General features: G+C 38.2%; 2 protein-coding genes across 2 annotated transcripts in view; one reads left to right on the forward strand and one right to left on the reverse strand.

The window, feature by feature from the left end:
* The window catches only part of LOC137621700 (uncharacterized), a 6712-nt gene extending 5224 nt beyond the window's left edge, over positions 1-1488 (reverse strand). Inside the window, exons 1-2 of the mRNA XM_068352219.1 lie at positions 1221-1488; positions 133-387 (exon numbers count right to left, since the gene is read on the reverse strand). Coding sequence (XP_068208320.1) covers positions 133-387; positions 1221-1488 — 523 coding nt within the window. The remainder of the gene's footprint in view (positions 1-132; positions 388-1220) is intronic.
* LOC137628976 (glutamate receptor ionotropic, kainate 3-like) overlaps positions 1-19578 on the forward strand; it is a 452476-nt gene that overhangs the window by 376541 nt on the left and 56357 nt on the right. The gene's annotated exons all lie outside the window — the stretch shown is intronic.

Genomic DNA, 19578 nt, shown 5'->3' on the forward strand with positions numbered 1-19578 from the left:
TTAAAACCTTTATGATTTATGTCCCGTTTAATAACATCTTACATCAATATACTAAGTAAAGTTTTTTTCTGAATTATTGATCTTGGTAGTTAAGAAGCCTCAGTTTGGTATAATAGCCTTCTAATGACTCACCGTGAAATGTAGTGTCAGTCAGATCATCAGTATTAAATGTGATGTCACATATGGTCACACCATCTTTCTCAGTACACGGTGTATAATCAGGGTTTGTTTTCTCTTGGTAGTAGTGGATATTTTCGTCTTCAGTAATCAAAGTTCCAGCTTTGTCGAGATTGAACTTTCCTAAACTTCCTTCCACTCTAGAGATTACAGCTTTATTTTGATTTCTGGGGTCTTCAAGTCTCGTTGCAGTAAGCGGACCTGGAAAATCTGCAAAGATAGAAAAATGTTTTATTCTACAAATGAAATTTTTTTTTTATTCTGTCTGCAAAGCTCACTTCACACGAGCGGATTGGTGCCGCGCAGTTTTTTCTGCGCAGATTATAAATCAAGGATCATTGAGACCTTTCACTCGCTGGCCGCTTTGAAATTTTACCGAGTGACAAATTTTCCGAGCGACAATTTTTCCGAGCGGCAGTGATTTACTAGCCGCATGCACTGGTAATCCGCGCGTTTCCAGAGTACCTGGTTATAGAATCTACGAGGTCGCTCGGGGGGAAATCCGCTCGTATGAAGACATGCCTCCTAACGAGCGGAAATATGTCCGTACGGAAAAATAACCGCTTATGTGAAGTGAGGCAAATATGATCAATAAGGTGCAGTGTATGCGCACACTTTCTTAGGATATTAACACCACTGATTGTTTTCAAATGTGTTCAACGGGAAATTCTTTTGACTAGGATATTTGTATAGTTGATATGTCACTAAATGCATGTCTAAGAAGGATACATAAGAATTGTAGCTCTTAAGTAGACTAAGAAATTAGTCTTATTTTCAATGTCTGCAATCTTGCAGGATAAGACTTTCCAAACTCCATATTCGAAGTTTTCTACAACAATTATTAATACTTAATAGTGCACAAAATGGACATTGTTTTCAATGTACATTTTCTTGTATAACTTATTGATAACTTCTAAATAAACTTGAATTTAGTTTCATGTACCTTTTATGTATTTTGAAGTATTTCATTAGTTTTACGATTATAAAGCAAATAGCTATCAGAACGAAATTAGTACTAACTTTCATTATCGATATGAACTTACCAGGAAATTCGTGTATATCTTTGTAAGCGAAGGCTAATGGCTCGTCCTTTATATCTGTAGCAGTTAAAAGGAAACTTACATCTGACTGTCCGGATAATTCCTTTAGATCATCATCGAAAGTGAAGGTTTCAGACTGGCCTTTTTCTTCTGCGTTGTAGTCTGTTTCTTGCCCCGTACTGTTACTGATCACAAGAATTGCGTGTGCTGTTGCTGTTGGGGTTGTTTCCGACAAGGTAAATGTACATTTGTCAGCAGATTTCCTTGCCATACTTTTTATCGTTAGTTCTGGTACTGCAAAGAAAATATTGACGGTGAATTTTTTTTTTTTTTTTTTTTTTTTTTTTTTTTTTTTTTTTTTTTTTTTTTTTTTTTACATAATATGCGTATATTTTTGCAACACATGATAATAATAATAATAATAATAATAATAATAATAATAATAATAATAATAATAATAATAATAATAATGATAATAATAATAATAATAATTATTATTATTATTATTATTATTATTATTATTATTATTATTATTACGTGGAATTAAGCATAACACATCCTTCAACTCAACCGGTTTCGAGCAGTGAGAAGTTTTTCCGCTCATTATCAAGAGTGAACTGTAACACAGGTGTGTTTGCAAGGGCTTGCAGTATATACGGCGTCCTGCTTAGACATAACGTATTCATGACGAAATGTTGATTCCATAACGGAAAATGTGTTTGTGTATCGAATCTAACTCCATTTATTTAGATATTTATCCGTTAGTTGAGATTAGAATTTTGAAACTATGCAGGATAATTATACTAATGTTTCCATTTTCTTCACTATGCCCCAAAAGTAATGTCATTATCCCACATTTTTTTAGCGCTTATTGTTCGTTAGGCTCATCATTTTCCCCTTGTGCTAAAGTAGGTTTAAAAATCACTCATGACTGGCAGGCATAAGAGTCTGGACAGTTTCCTAGAGACCGACCATACATAGACCAGTGCTCAAGGTCCTTTCCACCTAAGCTATGACCAGGGAAGACCAGGCAGTGGCTGCAGGCGGCTCAACAGGTAGATCTGTAGGCTCCCCAAAATCCCCCATCACTAGCTCAGAAGGACGGTGAGGTTACTGACACTACTGGAAACTACAGAATGCAAGTCATGGACGTTTCCTTTAGACTACCAAAAGTCCTGAGGGAACTGTATCAACCAATGTCAAGACTCAAATGTCATGAAAGTACAGCAGCACTTCTATTGGTGCCTGGCACCTGCTACCCTGGGTCTTGATTGTGAATCAACAATTATCAGTAAGATACAGCTCCTCCTTCTGATCCGTAAAACTGAGCTGGTCCATCTGCCATCTGTGAAGTAACACCAAGTCACCGGCCAGTCTTGCCAATTCCACATTCAGGCTTTTTCAGAGGCAGTGCCACATTATTTGTCTCTATCTCAGATCAGCAACGGAAGAAGCACTTCCCTGCACTGACAAGCACGTTTCTGGATGAGCATTCACCTTCGAGGGTCCTGCTCTCTTGCTGAAAGTATTTGTGTGACTCGTGCATCTGTCAAATTACTTGTGATTGTCACAATTTCCAGATAGTACAAGTTTTCACGTCCTAGCAGGGGTGTTTTCTTACTAAGGAACCTGAATTGCCACCTCCCACTGGGCTATCTTAAACTGGGCACTCCACCAGAATTAACTTGTGCTGACAGGGTCTTGAAGCAGATTATCTTGGTGCCATTCAATTGAATCTTCATTCTTGATAAGTAAATTGTCAATTCTTTTTTCTTAAAATCTGGTCCCAAAGAAATATCACCTGAGTAGAGTTATCTCATTAGTAAGAAATCTTTAGTGAATCATGAGTATAGACATATATTGTGCAATAACATCAGCCACAGCTTTTTGTAATTTTGTTTTGTTACTTTAGTTATTGTAGACAGCTCAAGTTATTAGCATGATTCCATTAACTTCTGAACTAAATTCTAATTATAAGATGTATGTTTTGCCCTTTATTGGATTTATATTCCTACAATAATGATATATATTATCGTTATTATTATTATCATTATTTCTACCTTGATGTGATGTAGTCATTCATTTCTCTACTGTGCACATTATTTTTTTATTATATCCATTATAATCATTCTCTGGGTCATTCCAATTAATGTTGTCATATGTTCACTAATGAGTCGGGAAGCTGGGAAAATTGTGAGTGCGTGAGGTGTTTAATGTACCAAGGCAACTGTTCAAATACTGGTTGGGTTACTCATTTATAACATATGTGACTGGGTTGTTAGTTCTCTCATCTCTCACTCCAGAGGTATGGGGTTCAATCCTGATGCAAGGTAGAAATTTTATTCGTGTTACCCAATTTGCAACTTCATCTGGCAAAGGTGAATGCTACGAGTCCAAAAGTCTTAAAGAAATAAAGTAAATAGTTGAAATATGATGGCAGAAAAATGTAATCATAATTTAAACTTCTACTATACTCTCAGTGAGAAATGCCCGATAGGGGAGGACACCTAGTTTTAAATGGATGCTCCCACTGGTGTCACATCACAGATTACGGGCTTGCTTTCTTTCACCACCCCTGCTGCACTTCCTTACCCTCTGCCTCTGTCTCTCTCTATATCCATTTCTATAAAAATTGTATTTATAACTTTCGTTCCACACCACCATTGAGGGGAAATTCAAAGTTTCCCTCATCCTAAACATGGCAAATGAGCAGGGACCTTCCCACGCTCATGTGCCAGACGTTGCTGCTACACACACTCACACTGTGACTCACACTCTAGGGATGAATAGAAAAAATAATCATGTAAGGAACTATAGGTAGAAGAGAGGGAGCTAAATTTTAAAAATATCATGGGAGAAGTTGGAGAGGAGATCTTAGAGTCATAAGGAATTGTTACATGAGAGAAGCAGTGTTAGTGTCCCTAGGGTAAAGGAATAGTAAAAGGGTAAAGGAAATAGTTAACGAATTGAGGAATGAGAAGGTTTCCTTCTAGAATATAGTGTATGTTGGTCTGTAGAACATGTGTGGGTAATGAAAGGTTAAGAGAATAAGTGGTGAAGAAGGAGATGCCTAAAATGATGTGAAAGGATAAGGTATGAAAGAAAAAGAAACAGAGTCGATGATAAAAGGAAAAACTAAGCCTGGTGGGTTGTTGGTTGGAATTGCCTAAATGTAAACGAAGGGTGAGGATGATGAAGGAGGGGGGTGTTATAATGAATGAAAGGGAATTGGCATAATATTAGTTATAAAAATAGTACTATGAATATATGAACTAGGAGTGTTAGAAGGGATAAGCAGAGAGAATTGGTGATAAACCAGAGTGAGACAGAGAGTAAGAGGGAGGGGTTGGAGAGGAGGCCGGTGATCTGTGGAGATGTGGCACCAGTGCAGGGGTGGAATCCGTTGATAACTAGGCGTCCTCCCTTATCGGACATTTCTCGCTGCGTTGAGTATAGTTGGTTCAACGTGGAAGCATTTGAACAAGTTGGATCTTCTCAAAGCGCAACTATTCAACCACATGGCTTGGGAAATCACTCCATAGTTTGGTCACAGCTGGAATGAAGCTTGCAAAAAATTGATTGGCATTGAATTTTATGAATAAAATTCAAAGCTTCTGGTATTATCGGTATTTCTATACTCTCCTTCATTATCTTTTTTAGAGATTTTCTATCATTATTATTGGTTTCTTTATTCCTCGATAGATATAATTTTATATTTTCCCCTCTATTCATGTTTTGCCTTCAAATGGTCTCCCCAGCCCCAACGCTGGATCTTCTTGTGACTAAAATGTCTGAAATATTTTTATTCATGAAACGCTTTCTTCTTCTGATGTATTAAATAGGTGATGACCAACGTTTCATTTTTTTTTTCTTTTTTTTTCATTCTGTGAAAGTAATATTGATTAGATGAATAAATAAATAGTATAGACTATTATTACTATTGTTGTTTTGTTTATATTTCTGCTAATACCATTACTGTTATTGATATAATTTTATTATTGATATTTTTCCTTAATACTTAAATATTACATAAAAAAATTCAACTTTTTTATTTATTTATTGCATCATAAATCGTAGAGTCTTCATTGCACTTTTTATTAAAGCGCCTTTTTTTCCTTTTCTTTTTAATTTGATTTCATTTTGCTTTTGATTTCCATATAGATGATATCTTATCTATTTGACAATATTTCCTTTAGTTATCCGCTTCTTGAAGATCACCCATCCACTCGGTATATGCAGTTTTCGCTGACATCTTATCCAATATTATGCTATGGACATGAGGCATAGTACGACAATGAAACAGTCTCCAATAGATCTAGTAGATTTGAGAATAAAGCCTTCAGAAAGATATTGGGAGTTAGAAATGAAACTATAAGAGAGTCTACTCGACTGCCTTATGTGGATGAGATCATGATGAGGGGTAGATGGAGATGGTTTGGGCATGCTCTTCGTTCTCCCAGAGAGAGATTAGTTCACCAAACGTTTAACTGGGCTCTACAAGGCACTAGAAGGTTTGGAAGACCCAGGCCTACATGGCTGAGGACTATGAAGCACGATATAGATGATAAATGGAGAAATTGAATTAAAATCTCAAGATAGAGACGACTGGTGAAATCTTACCGAGGCCCTTTGCGTCAATAGGCGTAGGAGTAGGAGATGGTGATGATTATCCAATACCCTATAGGAAACGTCCCGCTCAAGCACAATATTTTCTAATAGTGTCTGCAACCATACCATCCTTGTGAGCTAAGGATTGGGGGACAGCCTATAGGTCTACCTCCTGAGTCATCAGCAGCCATTGCCTGGACCTCCCTGGTCCTAACTTGATGGAGAGGATGGCCTTGGGCGCTGATCATATGTAATATGGTCAGTCTCTAGGGCATTGTCACTGTCTCTTGCCTCTGTCATTCATGAGCGACCTTTAAACCTTTAAAAAAGCATAGGAACGAGACTCGAATCAAGGTACTTTATTCCAAATTATTATTATTATTATTATTATTATTATTATTATTATTTGCTAAGCTGCAACCCTGTGTGGAAAAACAGAATGCTATAAGGCCAGGGGCTCCAACATGGAAAATAGCCCTATGAAGAAAGGAAATAAGGAAACTGCCAGGAAATTAGTCAACAATTAGAATAAAATATTTTAATAACAGTAACAACATTGAAATAAATATTTCATATAAACTATGAAAACTTTTAAAGAACAAGAGGAAGAATAATAAGGTAGAATAATGTGTTCGACTATACCCTCAAGGAAGAGAACTCTATTTACTTATTACTAGGCCGGACCACCGCAAGGGAATATTAGGCTATCCAAAAGTTTGAAATTTTCGGGTATTATCATTAGTATAAAATAGATATAGTTAAACGTAAAGTTTAAATAGATATTCCCTAGTTCTATGCGAGTTGAAAAGTTCCAAGTTATTAAAAAAAAGAAAAAGAAAAAAAAAAGAAAAAAGAAACATATTTCAAAATCTAACCTTTCCCCAAATTTTTTTTAAAGAAAACATTGTTTTGATATTGCTAAAACCGATAAGTTGTTTTGATGTGGAGACGTATTACATTTACGTCTTCAATTGAATAAGGTTCTGGATAAATAATTTATTTCCTTTTCTCACTGGACCAGTTTCCTTGTTGGAGCCCTGGGGCTTGTAGCACCCTACTTTTCCAACTACATTGTAGCCTAGGTAATAATAATAATAATAATAATAATAATAATAATAATAATAATAATAATAATAACTGATTTACCAACCTGATTCTGGGTCTACTTCGCTTCTAGTTGGTCCGGATGTAACCCGAGTCACCAAAATGAACACCGCTGTGATCTTGAACCATTTCATTTTCTGGAAATAAAAAGGTAATTTATTTATGGATCCAGTGATATATATATATATATATATATATATATATATATATATATATATATATATATATATATATATATACATGTATATATATATATTTATTTATTTATATATACATTTAAATACACATATATACTGATACATACATACACACACATATACAGTATATATATATATATATATATATATATATATATATATATATATATATGTGTGTGTGTGTGTATATATATATATATATATATATATATATATATATATATATATATATATATATATATGTATATATATATATTATACCTTTATATGCTCACATATATACAGATTATATATATATATATATATATATGTTTATATAAATATATATATATACATATATATGTATATATATAATATATATGTGTATATATATACAGAGAGAGAGAGAGAGAGAGAGAGAGAGAGAGAGAGAGAGAGAGAGAGAGAGAGAGAGAGAGAGAGAGAGAGAGTGTATGCCTTTATATGCAAACATACACACACACACACACACACACACACACACACACACACATATATATATATATATATATATATATATATATATATATATATATATATATAGTTTCATATCTCTTGCATTCGATTAATCTAGAAAATCTCTATCATGTCTCTATTTCCCCTTACCTTATAGTTCTACTCGCAAAACCTCACAACCAGAGCTCTCTTTATATCTATGGGGACACCCTATGCTCAAGCTGGCCTTCGAAGAACTAATGGAATGAAGCTGTGTTGATAAACGTTATCGGTTTTGCCCATACACTAACACCCTACACTGGCCTCTTACACCTGCCTCCTTTGCCTTTATTCTCAAGTTCTACTTTTTTTTTATCATTAAGTTCTATTTTTTTCAAGTTCTTTTTTTCAAGTTACTTTTTCATTCAAGTTTTTTTTTAAGGTATTTTTTTCGTTACTTTTTTCCAAGTTCTTTTTTTTTCTTGTTCTACTTCTTTAAAGTTCGATTTTTTTTCAAGTTGTTGTTTTCAAGTTCTATTATAACCAAGTTTTTTTTAAAGTTCTCTTTTTTTCGTTTTTTTTTTTTTTTTTCAAATTCCAAGTTCTACTGTTTTTCAATTTCTATTTTTTCCAAGTTTTGAGTTTTTTCAAGTTCTGCTTTTTTCAAGTTACAAGATCTACTCTTTTCAATTTTTGTTGTTTTCAAGTTCCAAGTTCTACTCTTTTCAACTTAAATTGCTTTCAAGTTCTTTTTTCAAGTTCTTCTTTTTTCGGGTTATTTTTTCAATTTCAGCTTATTTCAAGTTCCAAGTTCTACAAGTCCATTTGTTTTTCTTTTTTGTGTATGGGTTTATGCATAAAGTTAGATATAGGATTGACTGATTGATTTATTTGAGGTTTTCCGGCATCCTGACATCTAAGGTCATTGACGCATATATCATTTATCATAAATAAAGAAAAAAAGAATCTTCAATTAAAGCCATAAAAACAATGATATCATTTTAAAAGTTAAATATCTTTCAGAAGACCTGCTTCTGAAGTAAAGCTAAAAATATTGCTAGCATGGTAAGACACATCATGTCCAAGAATCTTGGCAAGGATGAACCTGCCATCCTCAAACAGATATGTACTTCTTTCACTACTATAAGTGGGGTATTCGGTCAACATATGCCTCACTGTCTAAAGTACTAAACAGTCGTCGCAATATGTCTGGTATTAGTCAGTAAGCAGATATTTATGTGTAGTTGAATCAGTAGAACTTCAAAAATTCAAAGTTGCAGCAAATGTTTTTGTGTTGAACAGGCTGACATAAGTCTTTTTTATAGTTACTACATGAATTATCTGCTTTAATGTTGTTAATGTTTTTTGAAATATTTTATTTTAATTGTTCATTACTTCTTATATCATTTATTTATTTGCTTGTTTCCGTTCCTCACTGGGCTATTTTTCCATGTTGGCGCCCTTGAGCTTATAGCATCTTGCTTTTCCAACCAGGGTTGTAGCTTGGCTAATAATAATAATGATAATAATAATAATAATAATAATAATAATAATAATAATAATAATAACCGAATGTGACTAATGTGGAGACGACCAAGAGTAGTCTCCCACATTCGGGGTATCATGTTATACTTCCAGGGGGATATAACATTCTATACCTCAGGCATCTTATTTTCAACCAAACCATCCCATTGCTGTTGCCAACTATTAGAAATCAAACTCTTAATGTTGGGTAAACAATCATCACAAAGAATGGGACATCCTTTTGGTCGCAACTCAGCAGCAGCAACATTCTTGGCCAGTAAATATGCAATCTCGTTTCCAGATACACCCACGTGTGCCGGGGAAGCCAGCAAAATTGAACTGTTGTTATTATTATTATTATTATTATTATTATTATTATTATTATTATTATAATTATTATTATTAATACTACTACTACTTGCTAAGCTACAACCCTAATTGAAAAAGCAGGATGCTATAGGCCAAGGGGCCCCAACAGGGAAAATAGACCAGTGAGGAAAAGAAACAAGAAAAAATAAAATATTCTAAGAACAGTAACAACATTAAAATAGATGTTTCCTATATAAACTATCAAAACTTTAACAAAACAAGAGGAAGAGATATTAGATAGAATAGTGTACCCGAGTGTACCCTCAGGCAAGAGAACTCTAACCCAAGACAGTGAAAGACCATGATGCATAGGCTATGACACTACCCAAGACTAAAGAACAGTGGTTTAATTTTGGAGTGTCCTTCTCCTAGAAAAGCTGCTTACCATAGCTTAAGAGTCTCTTCTACCCTTACCAAGAGGAAAGTAGCCGCTGAACAATTACAGTGCAGTAGTTAACCCCTTGAGTGAAAAAGAATTGTTTAGTAATCTCAGTGTTGACAGGTGTATGAGGACAGAGAAGAATCTGTAAAGAATAAGCCAGACTATTCGTTGTATGTGTAGGCAAAGGGAAAGTGAACCATAACCAGAGAGAAGAATCCAATGAAGTACTGCCTGGAAAGTCAAAGGACCCCATAACACTCTAACGGTAGTATCTCAACGGGTGGCTTGTGCCCTGGCCAACCTGCTACTAAAATCTCAGTCCAATAATAAGCCATTTCAAAATCTTTAAAAACTAAAGGGTTACTAGCATTAAAAACTTCTAAAGCTTGAAGGACACTCCTTGCATCCAACGCTATTTTTTCAACAGCTGTTAGTATGCCGTATAGTTCGTCCGTAAATATGGAAGCTGTTAGAGGAACGGCACCTCTTCAGAGCCCCCTCTCCCTTCCCCTCCCTCCCCCTCTCCCCCCCCCCCTCCCCCTCTTCCCCCTCTAAACTGAACCGTAACCAAAGAGGAGTGCAATGTAATACTGTCTGGCCAGTCGATGGACCCAATATCTGTGTCCTTTGTGGAACTTCAAAAGTTCAAACTTCCAGCGAATGGTTTTAGGTATAACTAGTTGACATGAGTCTCTTTTTATAGTTCACTTATGTAAGATTTATTTTAATGTTACTGTTCTTAAAATATGTGATTTTAAGTGTTCATTACTTCTCTTGTAGTTTATACATTTCCTTAGTTCCTTTCCTCCCTGGGAAGGAGCACTTGAGCTTTTACCACCCTGCATTTCCAACTAAGGTTGTAACTTAGCTAATAATAATAATAATGATAATAATAATAATAATAATAATCACTAAAAAATCACTCAGATTGGAGACCTCCGCCACAGCAGCTTGTTTCTTGAAATCAGCTTGCCGTATGGTTAATTTATTCGACCTTTTGCTCGACCTTGACCTTGACCTTTGACCTAGGACTTTCAAAATTGAATCACTCCCATTTCTCCAATTAATCCATGAAATTTTCACTACTCTATGAGTAAAATTGTGGTCAGGAAATTGTTCACAAACAAATAGAACAAACAGGGTAGAAAACATAACCTCCTCCTAACTTCGTTGACGGAGGTAATAATAATAATGATAATAATAATAATAATAATAATAATAATAATAATAATAATAATAATATCCTTGTCAGTAAGTAGGATTCAAAGGTGTATAGGCGGGTTTACACAATCGAACGGTTTGTCAAACGCAGATCGACAGACAAGTGTTTGAAGTGATGTTCGAACGGTTGTCGAACACGTTCGTCGAACGGTTCAAAGAAAGTCGGATCTCGTCTGACGCTTGTGGGCGGGGCGTCATTGTCCAGAAACCTTATGCATTTGTGGCTGACTCCGTCCACAAACGTCAGACGAGAAGAGACTTTCTTCGAACCGTTCGACGAAGGAGTTCGACAACCAAATACCCCGTTCACGCATTCGAACATCACTTCAAACACTTGTCTGTCGAACCGCGTTCGACGAACCGTTCGACCGTGTAAACCCGCCTATACACCTTTGAATCATACTTACTGACAAGGCACCAGCCGGCAGTTGACATATTATTATTATTATTATTATTATTATTATTATTATTATTATTATTATTATTATTATTATTATTACCTCCGTCAACGAAGTTGGGAGGAGGTTATGTTTTCGCCCCTGTTTGTTCTATTAGTCTGTGAACAATTTCCTGACCACAATTTAACTCATAGAGTACTGAAACTTTCAGGGATTAATTGTTATCTTAAGACATGGAAGTGATTCAATTTTGAAAGTCCTAGGTCAAAGGTCAAGGTCAAGGTCGAGTAAAATGTCTATCGTATTAACGCTAACCTTAAACCCCAAGTTCGCACAAGGTTGTCTCACATACTTTAACAGGTGTACGGACTAAATTGATTCTGGGAAAGGCAAGTGCTTTTCTAGTTGATTTTGTATTACTGCGTATCTGTAGGTAAATATCTATCGATTGTTTGTGTCTGTATATGTGCCGTATTTCTAAAGGGTAGTAGGTTGGCCAGGGCACCAGCCATACGTTGAGATACTACCGCTAGAGAGTTATGGGGTCCTTTGGCTGGCCAGACAGTACTACATAGGATCCTTCTCTCTGGTTACGGTTCACTTTCCTTTTGCCTACGCATACATCGAATAGTCTGGCATATTCTTTATATGTTCTCCTCAGTCCTCATACACCTGACAACACTAAGATTACCAAACAATTCTTCTTCACCCAAGGGGTTAACGACTGCACTGTAATTGTTCAGTGGCTACTTCTCTCTTGGTAAGGGTAGAAGAGACTTTAGCTATGGTGAGCAGCTCTTCTAGGAAAAGGACACTAAAATTAAACCATTGTTCTTTAGTCATGGGTAGTGCTATAGCCTCTGTACCATGGTCTTCCACTGTCTTGGGTTAGAGCTCTCTTGCTTGAGGGTACACTCGGGCACACTATTTTATCTAATGTCTCTTTCTCTTGTTTTGTTAAAAATTTTATAGTTTATATAGGGAATATTTATTTCTATATTCTTAAAATATTTATTTTTCCATTGTTTCCTTTCCTTACTGGGCTAATTTCCCTGTTGGAGCCCTTGGGCTTATAGCATTCTGCTTTTCCAACTAGGGTTGTAGCTTAGCAATTAATAATAATAATAATAATAATAATAATAATAATAATAAGCAGCTCTTCTAGGAGAAGGACACTCAAAAATTAAATCATTGTTCTTTAGTCATGGGTAGTGCTATAGCTAAAGGTTTTTATAGTTTATATAGAAATATTCACATAGATGTTGCTGTTCTTGAAATTTTCTATTTTTCACTGAGCTATTTTCCCTGTTGGGCCCCTAGGCTTTTAGCCTCCTGCTTCTCCAACTAGGGTCGTTGCTTAGCAAGTAATAATAATAATAATAATGATGATAATGTGTGAGAGGTTTAAAAATGTTCATATTACTCCAGAGTGTAGAGTGGATGGTTTGCGACATGGTATGGGAATGGTGCAGCTGGTGCGTTAGCTTTATCTCGATCATAATTCATTATCTGTGTGGAGTTACAGACATCAAATGTGTCCATTGGAGTGTTTCATTATTTCATGTACACAATTTTCTCATAAAAGGAAACATCTGAAGGAATATGATTATTATTACCGTTTGTATTGTTGTTATGATTGTCATAAGTTGTGATGTCACTGACTTGATTAACATGTCGCATAGGACAGAAACTCCATCTCTATAGAAAAGGGGAAAGTCAAAATAGATTGGTAAATTTAATAGAATAATTTAATTAATGAAAAATGTTAAAATGCATTCCCAGGTTTTACTTTTTTTCAAGTAACTTAATAATAAGGTTTGTGAAACCGACGTGAATGATAATAATAATAATAATAATAATTATTATTATTATTATTATTATTATTATTATTAATAGGTAAGCTACAACCCTAGTTGGAAAAGCAAGTTGCTATAATCCCAAGGCCTTCAACAGGGAAAAATAGCTCAGTGAGGAAAAGAAATAAGGAAATAGATAAGATACAAGAGAAGTAATAAATGACCAAAATATAATATTTCAAGAACAGTAACAACATTAAATTAGATCCTTTATAAATAAACTTTAAAAACTTCTAAACAAATAAGAGGAAGAGTAATAAGATAGAACAGCGTGCCCAAGTGTACCCTCAAGCAAGAGACCTCTAATTCAAGACAGTGGAAAGCCATGGTACAGAGGTTATGGCACTACCCAAGTCTAGAGAACAATGGTTTGATTTTGGAGTGTCCCTCTTCTAGCAGAGCTGCTAGAGTTTCTTCTACCCATACCAAGAGGAAAGTAGCCACTGAACAATTACAGCGAAGAAGAATTTTTTTTTTTAATCTCAGTGTTGTCAGATGTATGAGGACAGAGGAGAATCTGTAAAGAATAGGCCACACTATTCAGTGTATGTGTAGGCAAAGGGAAAATGAATCGTAACCAGAGAGAAGGATTCAATGTAGTACTGGCTGGCCATTCAAAGGAGACCATAACTCTCTAGCGGTAGTATCTAAACGGGTGGCCGATGTGGTAACGTCCCTGACTGATGAACGCCATACTGGGGTTAAGGTCCCGGTCAAACTCGTTAGTTTCTTTGGTTGCTGAAACCTCCCCATCCTTGTGAGCTAAGGATGGCGGGTGTGGAGGATCCTATAGGTCTAAAGTCTATCTGCTGAGTCATCAGCAGCCATTACCTGGCCTTCCTTGATGCTAGCTTTGGTGAGAGGGGGTTTGTGCACTGATCTTATGTATATGTGATCAGTCTCTAGGGCATTGTCCTGCTTGATAGGGCAATGTCACTGTCCTTTGATCCTAGCTTTGGTGGAGAGGGGATTTGTGAGCTGATCTTATGTATATGTGATCAGTCTCTAGGGCATTGTCCTGCTTAATAGGGCAATGTCACTGTCCTTTGATCCTAGCTTTGGTGGGGAGGGGATTTGTGTGCTGATCTTATGTATATGTGATCAGTCTCTATGGCATTATCCTGCTTGATAGGGCAATGTCACTGTCCTTTGATCCTAGCTAGGGTGGAGAGGGGATTTGTGAGCTGATCTTATGTATATGTGATCAGTCTCTAGGGCATTGTCCTGCTTGATAGGGCAATGTCACTGTCCTTTGATCCTAGCTAGGGTGGAGAGGGGATTTGTGAGCTGATCTTATGTATATGTGATCAGTCTCTAGGGCATTGTCCTGCTTGATAGGGCAATGTCACTGTCCTTTGATCCTAGCTAGGGTGGAGAGGGGATTTGTAAGCTGATCTTATGTATATGTGATCAGTCTCTAGGGCATTGTCCTGCTTGATAGGGCAATGTCACTGTCCTTTGATCCTAGCTTTGGTGGGGAGGGGATTTGTGTGCTGATCTTATGTATATGTGATCAGTCTCTATGGCATTATCCTGCTTGATAGGGCAATGTCACTGTCCTTTGATCCTAGCTAGGGTGGAGAGGGGATTTGTGAGCTGATCTTATGTATATGTGATCAGTCTCTAGGGCATTATCCTGCTTGATAGGGCAATGTCACTGTCCTTTGATCCTAGCTAGGGTGGAGAGGGGATTTGTGAGCTGATCTTATGTATATGTGATCAGTCTCTAGGGCATTATCCTGCTTGATAGGGCAATGTCACTGTCCTTTGATCCTAGCTAGGGTGGAGAGGGGATTTGTGAGCTGATCTTATGTATATGTGATCAGTCTCTATGGCATTATCCTGCTTGATAGGGCAATGTCACTGTCCTTTGATCCTAGCTAGGGTGGAGAGGGGATTTGTGAGCTGATCTTATGTATATGTGATCAGTCTCTATGGCATTATCCTGCTTGATAGGGCAATGTCACTGTCCTTTGATCCTAGCTAGGGTGGAGAGGGGATTTGTGAGCTGATCTTATGTATATGTGATCAGTCTCTAGGGCATTGTCCTGCTTGATAGGGCAATGTCACTGTCCTTTGATCCTAGCTTTGGTGGAGAGGGGATTTGTGAGCTGATCTTATGTATATGTGATCAGTCTCTAGGGCATTGTCCTGCTTGATAGGGCAATGTCACTGTCCTTTGATCCTAGCTAGGGTGGAGAGGGGATTTGTGAGCTGATCTTATGTATATGTGATCAGTCTCTATGGCATTATCCTGCTTGATAGGGCAATGTCACTGTCCTTTGATCCTAGCTAGGGTGGAGAGGGGATTTGTGAGCTGATCTTATGTATATGTGATCAGTCTCTAGGGCATTATCCTGCTTGATAGGGCAATGTCACTGTCCTTTGATCCTAGCTAGGGTGGAGAGGGGATTTGTGAGCTGATCTTATGTATATGTGATCAGTCTCTATGGCATTATCCTGCTTGATAGGGCAATGTCACTGTCCTTTGATCCTAGCTAGGGTGGAGAGGGGATTTGTGAGCTGATCTTATGTATATGTGATCAGTCTCTAGGGCATTGTCCTGCTTGATAGGGCAATGTCACTGTCCTTTGATCCTAGCTAGGGTGGAGAGGGGATTTGTGAGCTGATCTTATGTATATGTGATCAGTCTCTAGGGCATTGTCCTGCTTGATAGGGCAATGTCACTGTCCTTTGATCCTAGCTAGGGTGGAGAGGGGATTTGTGAGCTGATCTTATGTATATGTGATCAGTCTCTATGGCATTATCCTGCTTGATAGGGCAATGTCACTGTCCTTTGATCCTAGCTAGGGTGGAGAGGGGATTTGTGAGCTGATCTTATGTATATGTGATCAGTCTCTAGGGCATTGTCCTGCTTGATAGGGCAATGTCACTGTCCTTTGATCCTAGCTAGGGTGGAGAGGGGATTTGTGAGCTGATCTTATGTATATGTGATCAGTCTCTAGGGCATTGTCCTGCTTGATAGGGCAATGTCACTGTCCTTTGATCCTAGCTAGGGTGGAGAGGGGATTTGTGAGCTGATCTTATGTATATGTGATCAGTCTCTATGGCATTATCCTGCTTGATAGGGCAATGTCACTGTCCTTTGATCCTAGCTAGGGTGGAGAGGGGATTTGTGAGCTGATCTTATGTATATGTGATCAGTCTCTATGGCATTATCCTGCTTGATAGGGCAATGTCACTGTCCTTTGATCCTAGCTAGGGTGGAGAGGGGATTTGTGAGCTGATCTTATGTATATGTGATCAGTCTCTAGGGCATTGTCCTGCTTGATAGGGCAATGTCACTGTCCTTTGATCCTAGCTAGGGTGGAGAGGGGATTTGTGAGCTGATCTTATGTATATGTGATCAGTCTCTATGGCATTATCCTGCTTGATAGGGCAATGTCACTGTCCTTTGATCCTAGCTAGGGTGGAGAGGGGATTTGTGAGCTGATCTTATGTATATGTGATCAGTCTCTATGGCATTATCCTGCTTGATAGGGCAATGTCACTGTCCTTTGATCCTAGCTAGGGTGGAGAGGGGATTTGTGAGCTGATCTTATGTATATGTGATCAGTCTCTAGGGCATTGTCCTGCTTGATAGGGCAATGTCACTGTCCTTTGATCCTAGCTAGGGTGGAGAGGGGATTTGTGAGCTGATCTTATGTATATGTGATCAGTCTCTAGGGCATTGTCCTGCTTGATAGGGCAATGTCACTGTCCTTTGATCCTAGCTAGGGTGGAGAGGGGATTTGTGAGCTGATCTTATGTATATGTGATCAGTCTCTAGGGCATTATCCTGCTTGATAGGGCAATGTCACTGTCCTTTGATCCTAGCTAGGGTGGAGAGGGGATTTGTGAGCTGATCTTATGTATATGTGATCAGTCTCTAGGGCATTGTCCTGCTTGATAGGGCAATGTCACTGTCCTTTGATCCTAGCTAGGGTGGAGAGGGGATTTGTGAGCTGATCTTATGTATATGTGATCAGTCTCTAGGGCATTGTCCTGCTTGATAGGGCAATGTCACTGTCCTTTGATCCTAGCTAGGGTGGAGAGGGGATTTGTGAGCTGATCTTATGTATATGTGATCAGTCTCTAGGGCATTGTCCTGCTTGATAGGGCAATGTCACTGTCCTTTGATCCTAGCTAGGGTGGAGAGGGGATTTGTGAGCTGATCTTATGTATATGTGATCAGTCTCTATGGCATTATCCTGCTTGATAGGGCAATGTCACTGTCCTTTGATCCTAGCTAGGGTGGAGAGGGGATTTGTGAGCTGATCTTATGTATATGTGATCAGTCTCTATGGCATTATCCTGCTTGATAGGGCAATGTCACTGTCCTTTGATCCTAGCTAGGGTGGAGAGGGGATTTGTGAGCTGATCTTATGTATATGTGATCAGTCTCTATGGCATTATCCTGCTTGATAGGGCAATGTCACTGTCCTTTGATCCTAGCTAGGGTGGAGAGGGGATTTGTGAGCTGATCTTATGTATATGTGATCAGTCTCTAGGGCATTGTCCTGCTTGATAGGGCAATGTCACTGTCCTTTGATCCTAGCTAGGGTGGAGAGGGGATTTGTGAGCTGATCTTATGTATATGTGATCAGTCTCTAGGGCATTGTCCTGCTTGATAGGGCAATGTCACTGTCCTTTGATCCTAGCTAGGGTGGAGAGGGGATTTGTGAGCTGATCTTATGTATATGTGATCAGTCTCTAGGGCATTGTCCTGCTTGATAGGGCAATGTCACTGTCCTTTGATCCTAGCTAGGGTGGAGAGGGGATTTGTGAGCTGATCTTATGTATATGTGATCAGTCTCTAGGGCATTGTCCTGCTTGATAGGGCAATGTCACTGTCCTTTGATCCTAGCTAGGGTGGAGAGGGGATTTGTGAGCTGATCTTATGTATATGTGATCAGTCTCTATGGCATTATCCTGCTTGATAGGGCAATGTCACTGTCCTTTGATCCTAGCTAGGGTGGAGAGGGGATTTGTGAGCTGATCTTATGTATATGTGATCAGTCTCTATGGCATTATCCTGCTTGATAGGGCAATGTCACTGTCCTTTGATCCTAGCTAGGGTGGAGAGGGGATTTGTGTGCTGATCTTATGTATATGTGATCAGTCTCTAGGGCATTATCCTGCTTGATAGGGCAATGTCACTGTCCTTTGATCCTAGCTAGGGTGGAGAGGGGATTTGTGAGCTGATCTTATGTATATGTGATCAGTCTCTAGGGCATTGTCCTGCTTGATAGGGCAATGTCACTGTCCTTTGATCCTAGCTAGGGTGGAGAGGGGATTTGTGAGCTGATCTTATGTATATGTGATCAGTCTCTAGGGCATTGTCCTGCTTGATAGGGCAATGTCACTGTCCTTTGATCCTAGCTAGGGTGGAGAGGGGATTTGTGAGCTGATCTTATGTATATGTGATCAGTCTCTAGGGCATTGTCCTGCTTGATAGGGCAATGTCACTGTCCTTTGATCCTAGCTAGGGTGGAGAGGGGATTTGTGAGCTGATCTTATGTATATGTGATCAGTCTCTAGGGCATTGTCCTGCTTGATAGGGCAATGTCACTGTCCTTTGATCCTAGCTAGGGTGGAGAGGGGATTTGTGAGCTGATCTTATGTATATGTGATCAGTCTCTATGGCATTATCCTGCTTGATAGGGCAATGTCACTGTCCTTTGATCCTAGCTAGGGTGGAGAGGGGATTTGTGTGCTGATCTTATGTATATGTGATCAGTCTCTATGGCATTATCCTGCTTGATAGGGCAATGTCACTGTCCTTTGATCCTAGCTAGGGTGGAGAGGGGATTTGTGAGCTGATCTTATGTATATGTGATCAGTCTCTAGGGCATTGTCCTGCTTGATAGGGCAATGTCACTGTCCTTTGATCCTAGCTAGGGTGGAGAGGGGATTTGTGAGCTGATCTTATGTATATGTGATCAGTCTCTAGGGCATTGTCCTGCTTGATAGGGCAATGTCACTGTCCTTTGATCCTAGCTAGGGTGGAGAGGGGATTTGTGAGCTGATCTTATGTATATGTGATCAGTCTCTAGGGCATTGTCCTGCTTGATAGGGCAATGTCACTGTCCTTTGATCCTAGCTAGGTGGAGAGGGGATTTGTGAGCTGATCTTATGTATATGTGATCAGTCTCTAGGGCATTGTCCTGCTTGATAGGGCAATGTCACTGTCCTTTGATCCTAGCTAGGGTGGAGAGGGGATTTGTGAGCTGATCTTATGTATATGTG

The sequence above is a fragment of the Palaemon carinicauda genome, chromosome 2 (genome assembly GCF_036898095.1).
Source record: "Palaemon carinicauda isolate YSFRI2023 chromosome 2, ASM3689809v2, whole genome shotgun sequence".
NCBI classification, from domain to species: domain Eukaryota; kingdom Metazoa; phylum Arthropoda; class Malacostraca; order Decapoda; family Palaemonidae; genus Palaemon; species Palaemon carinicauda.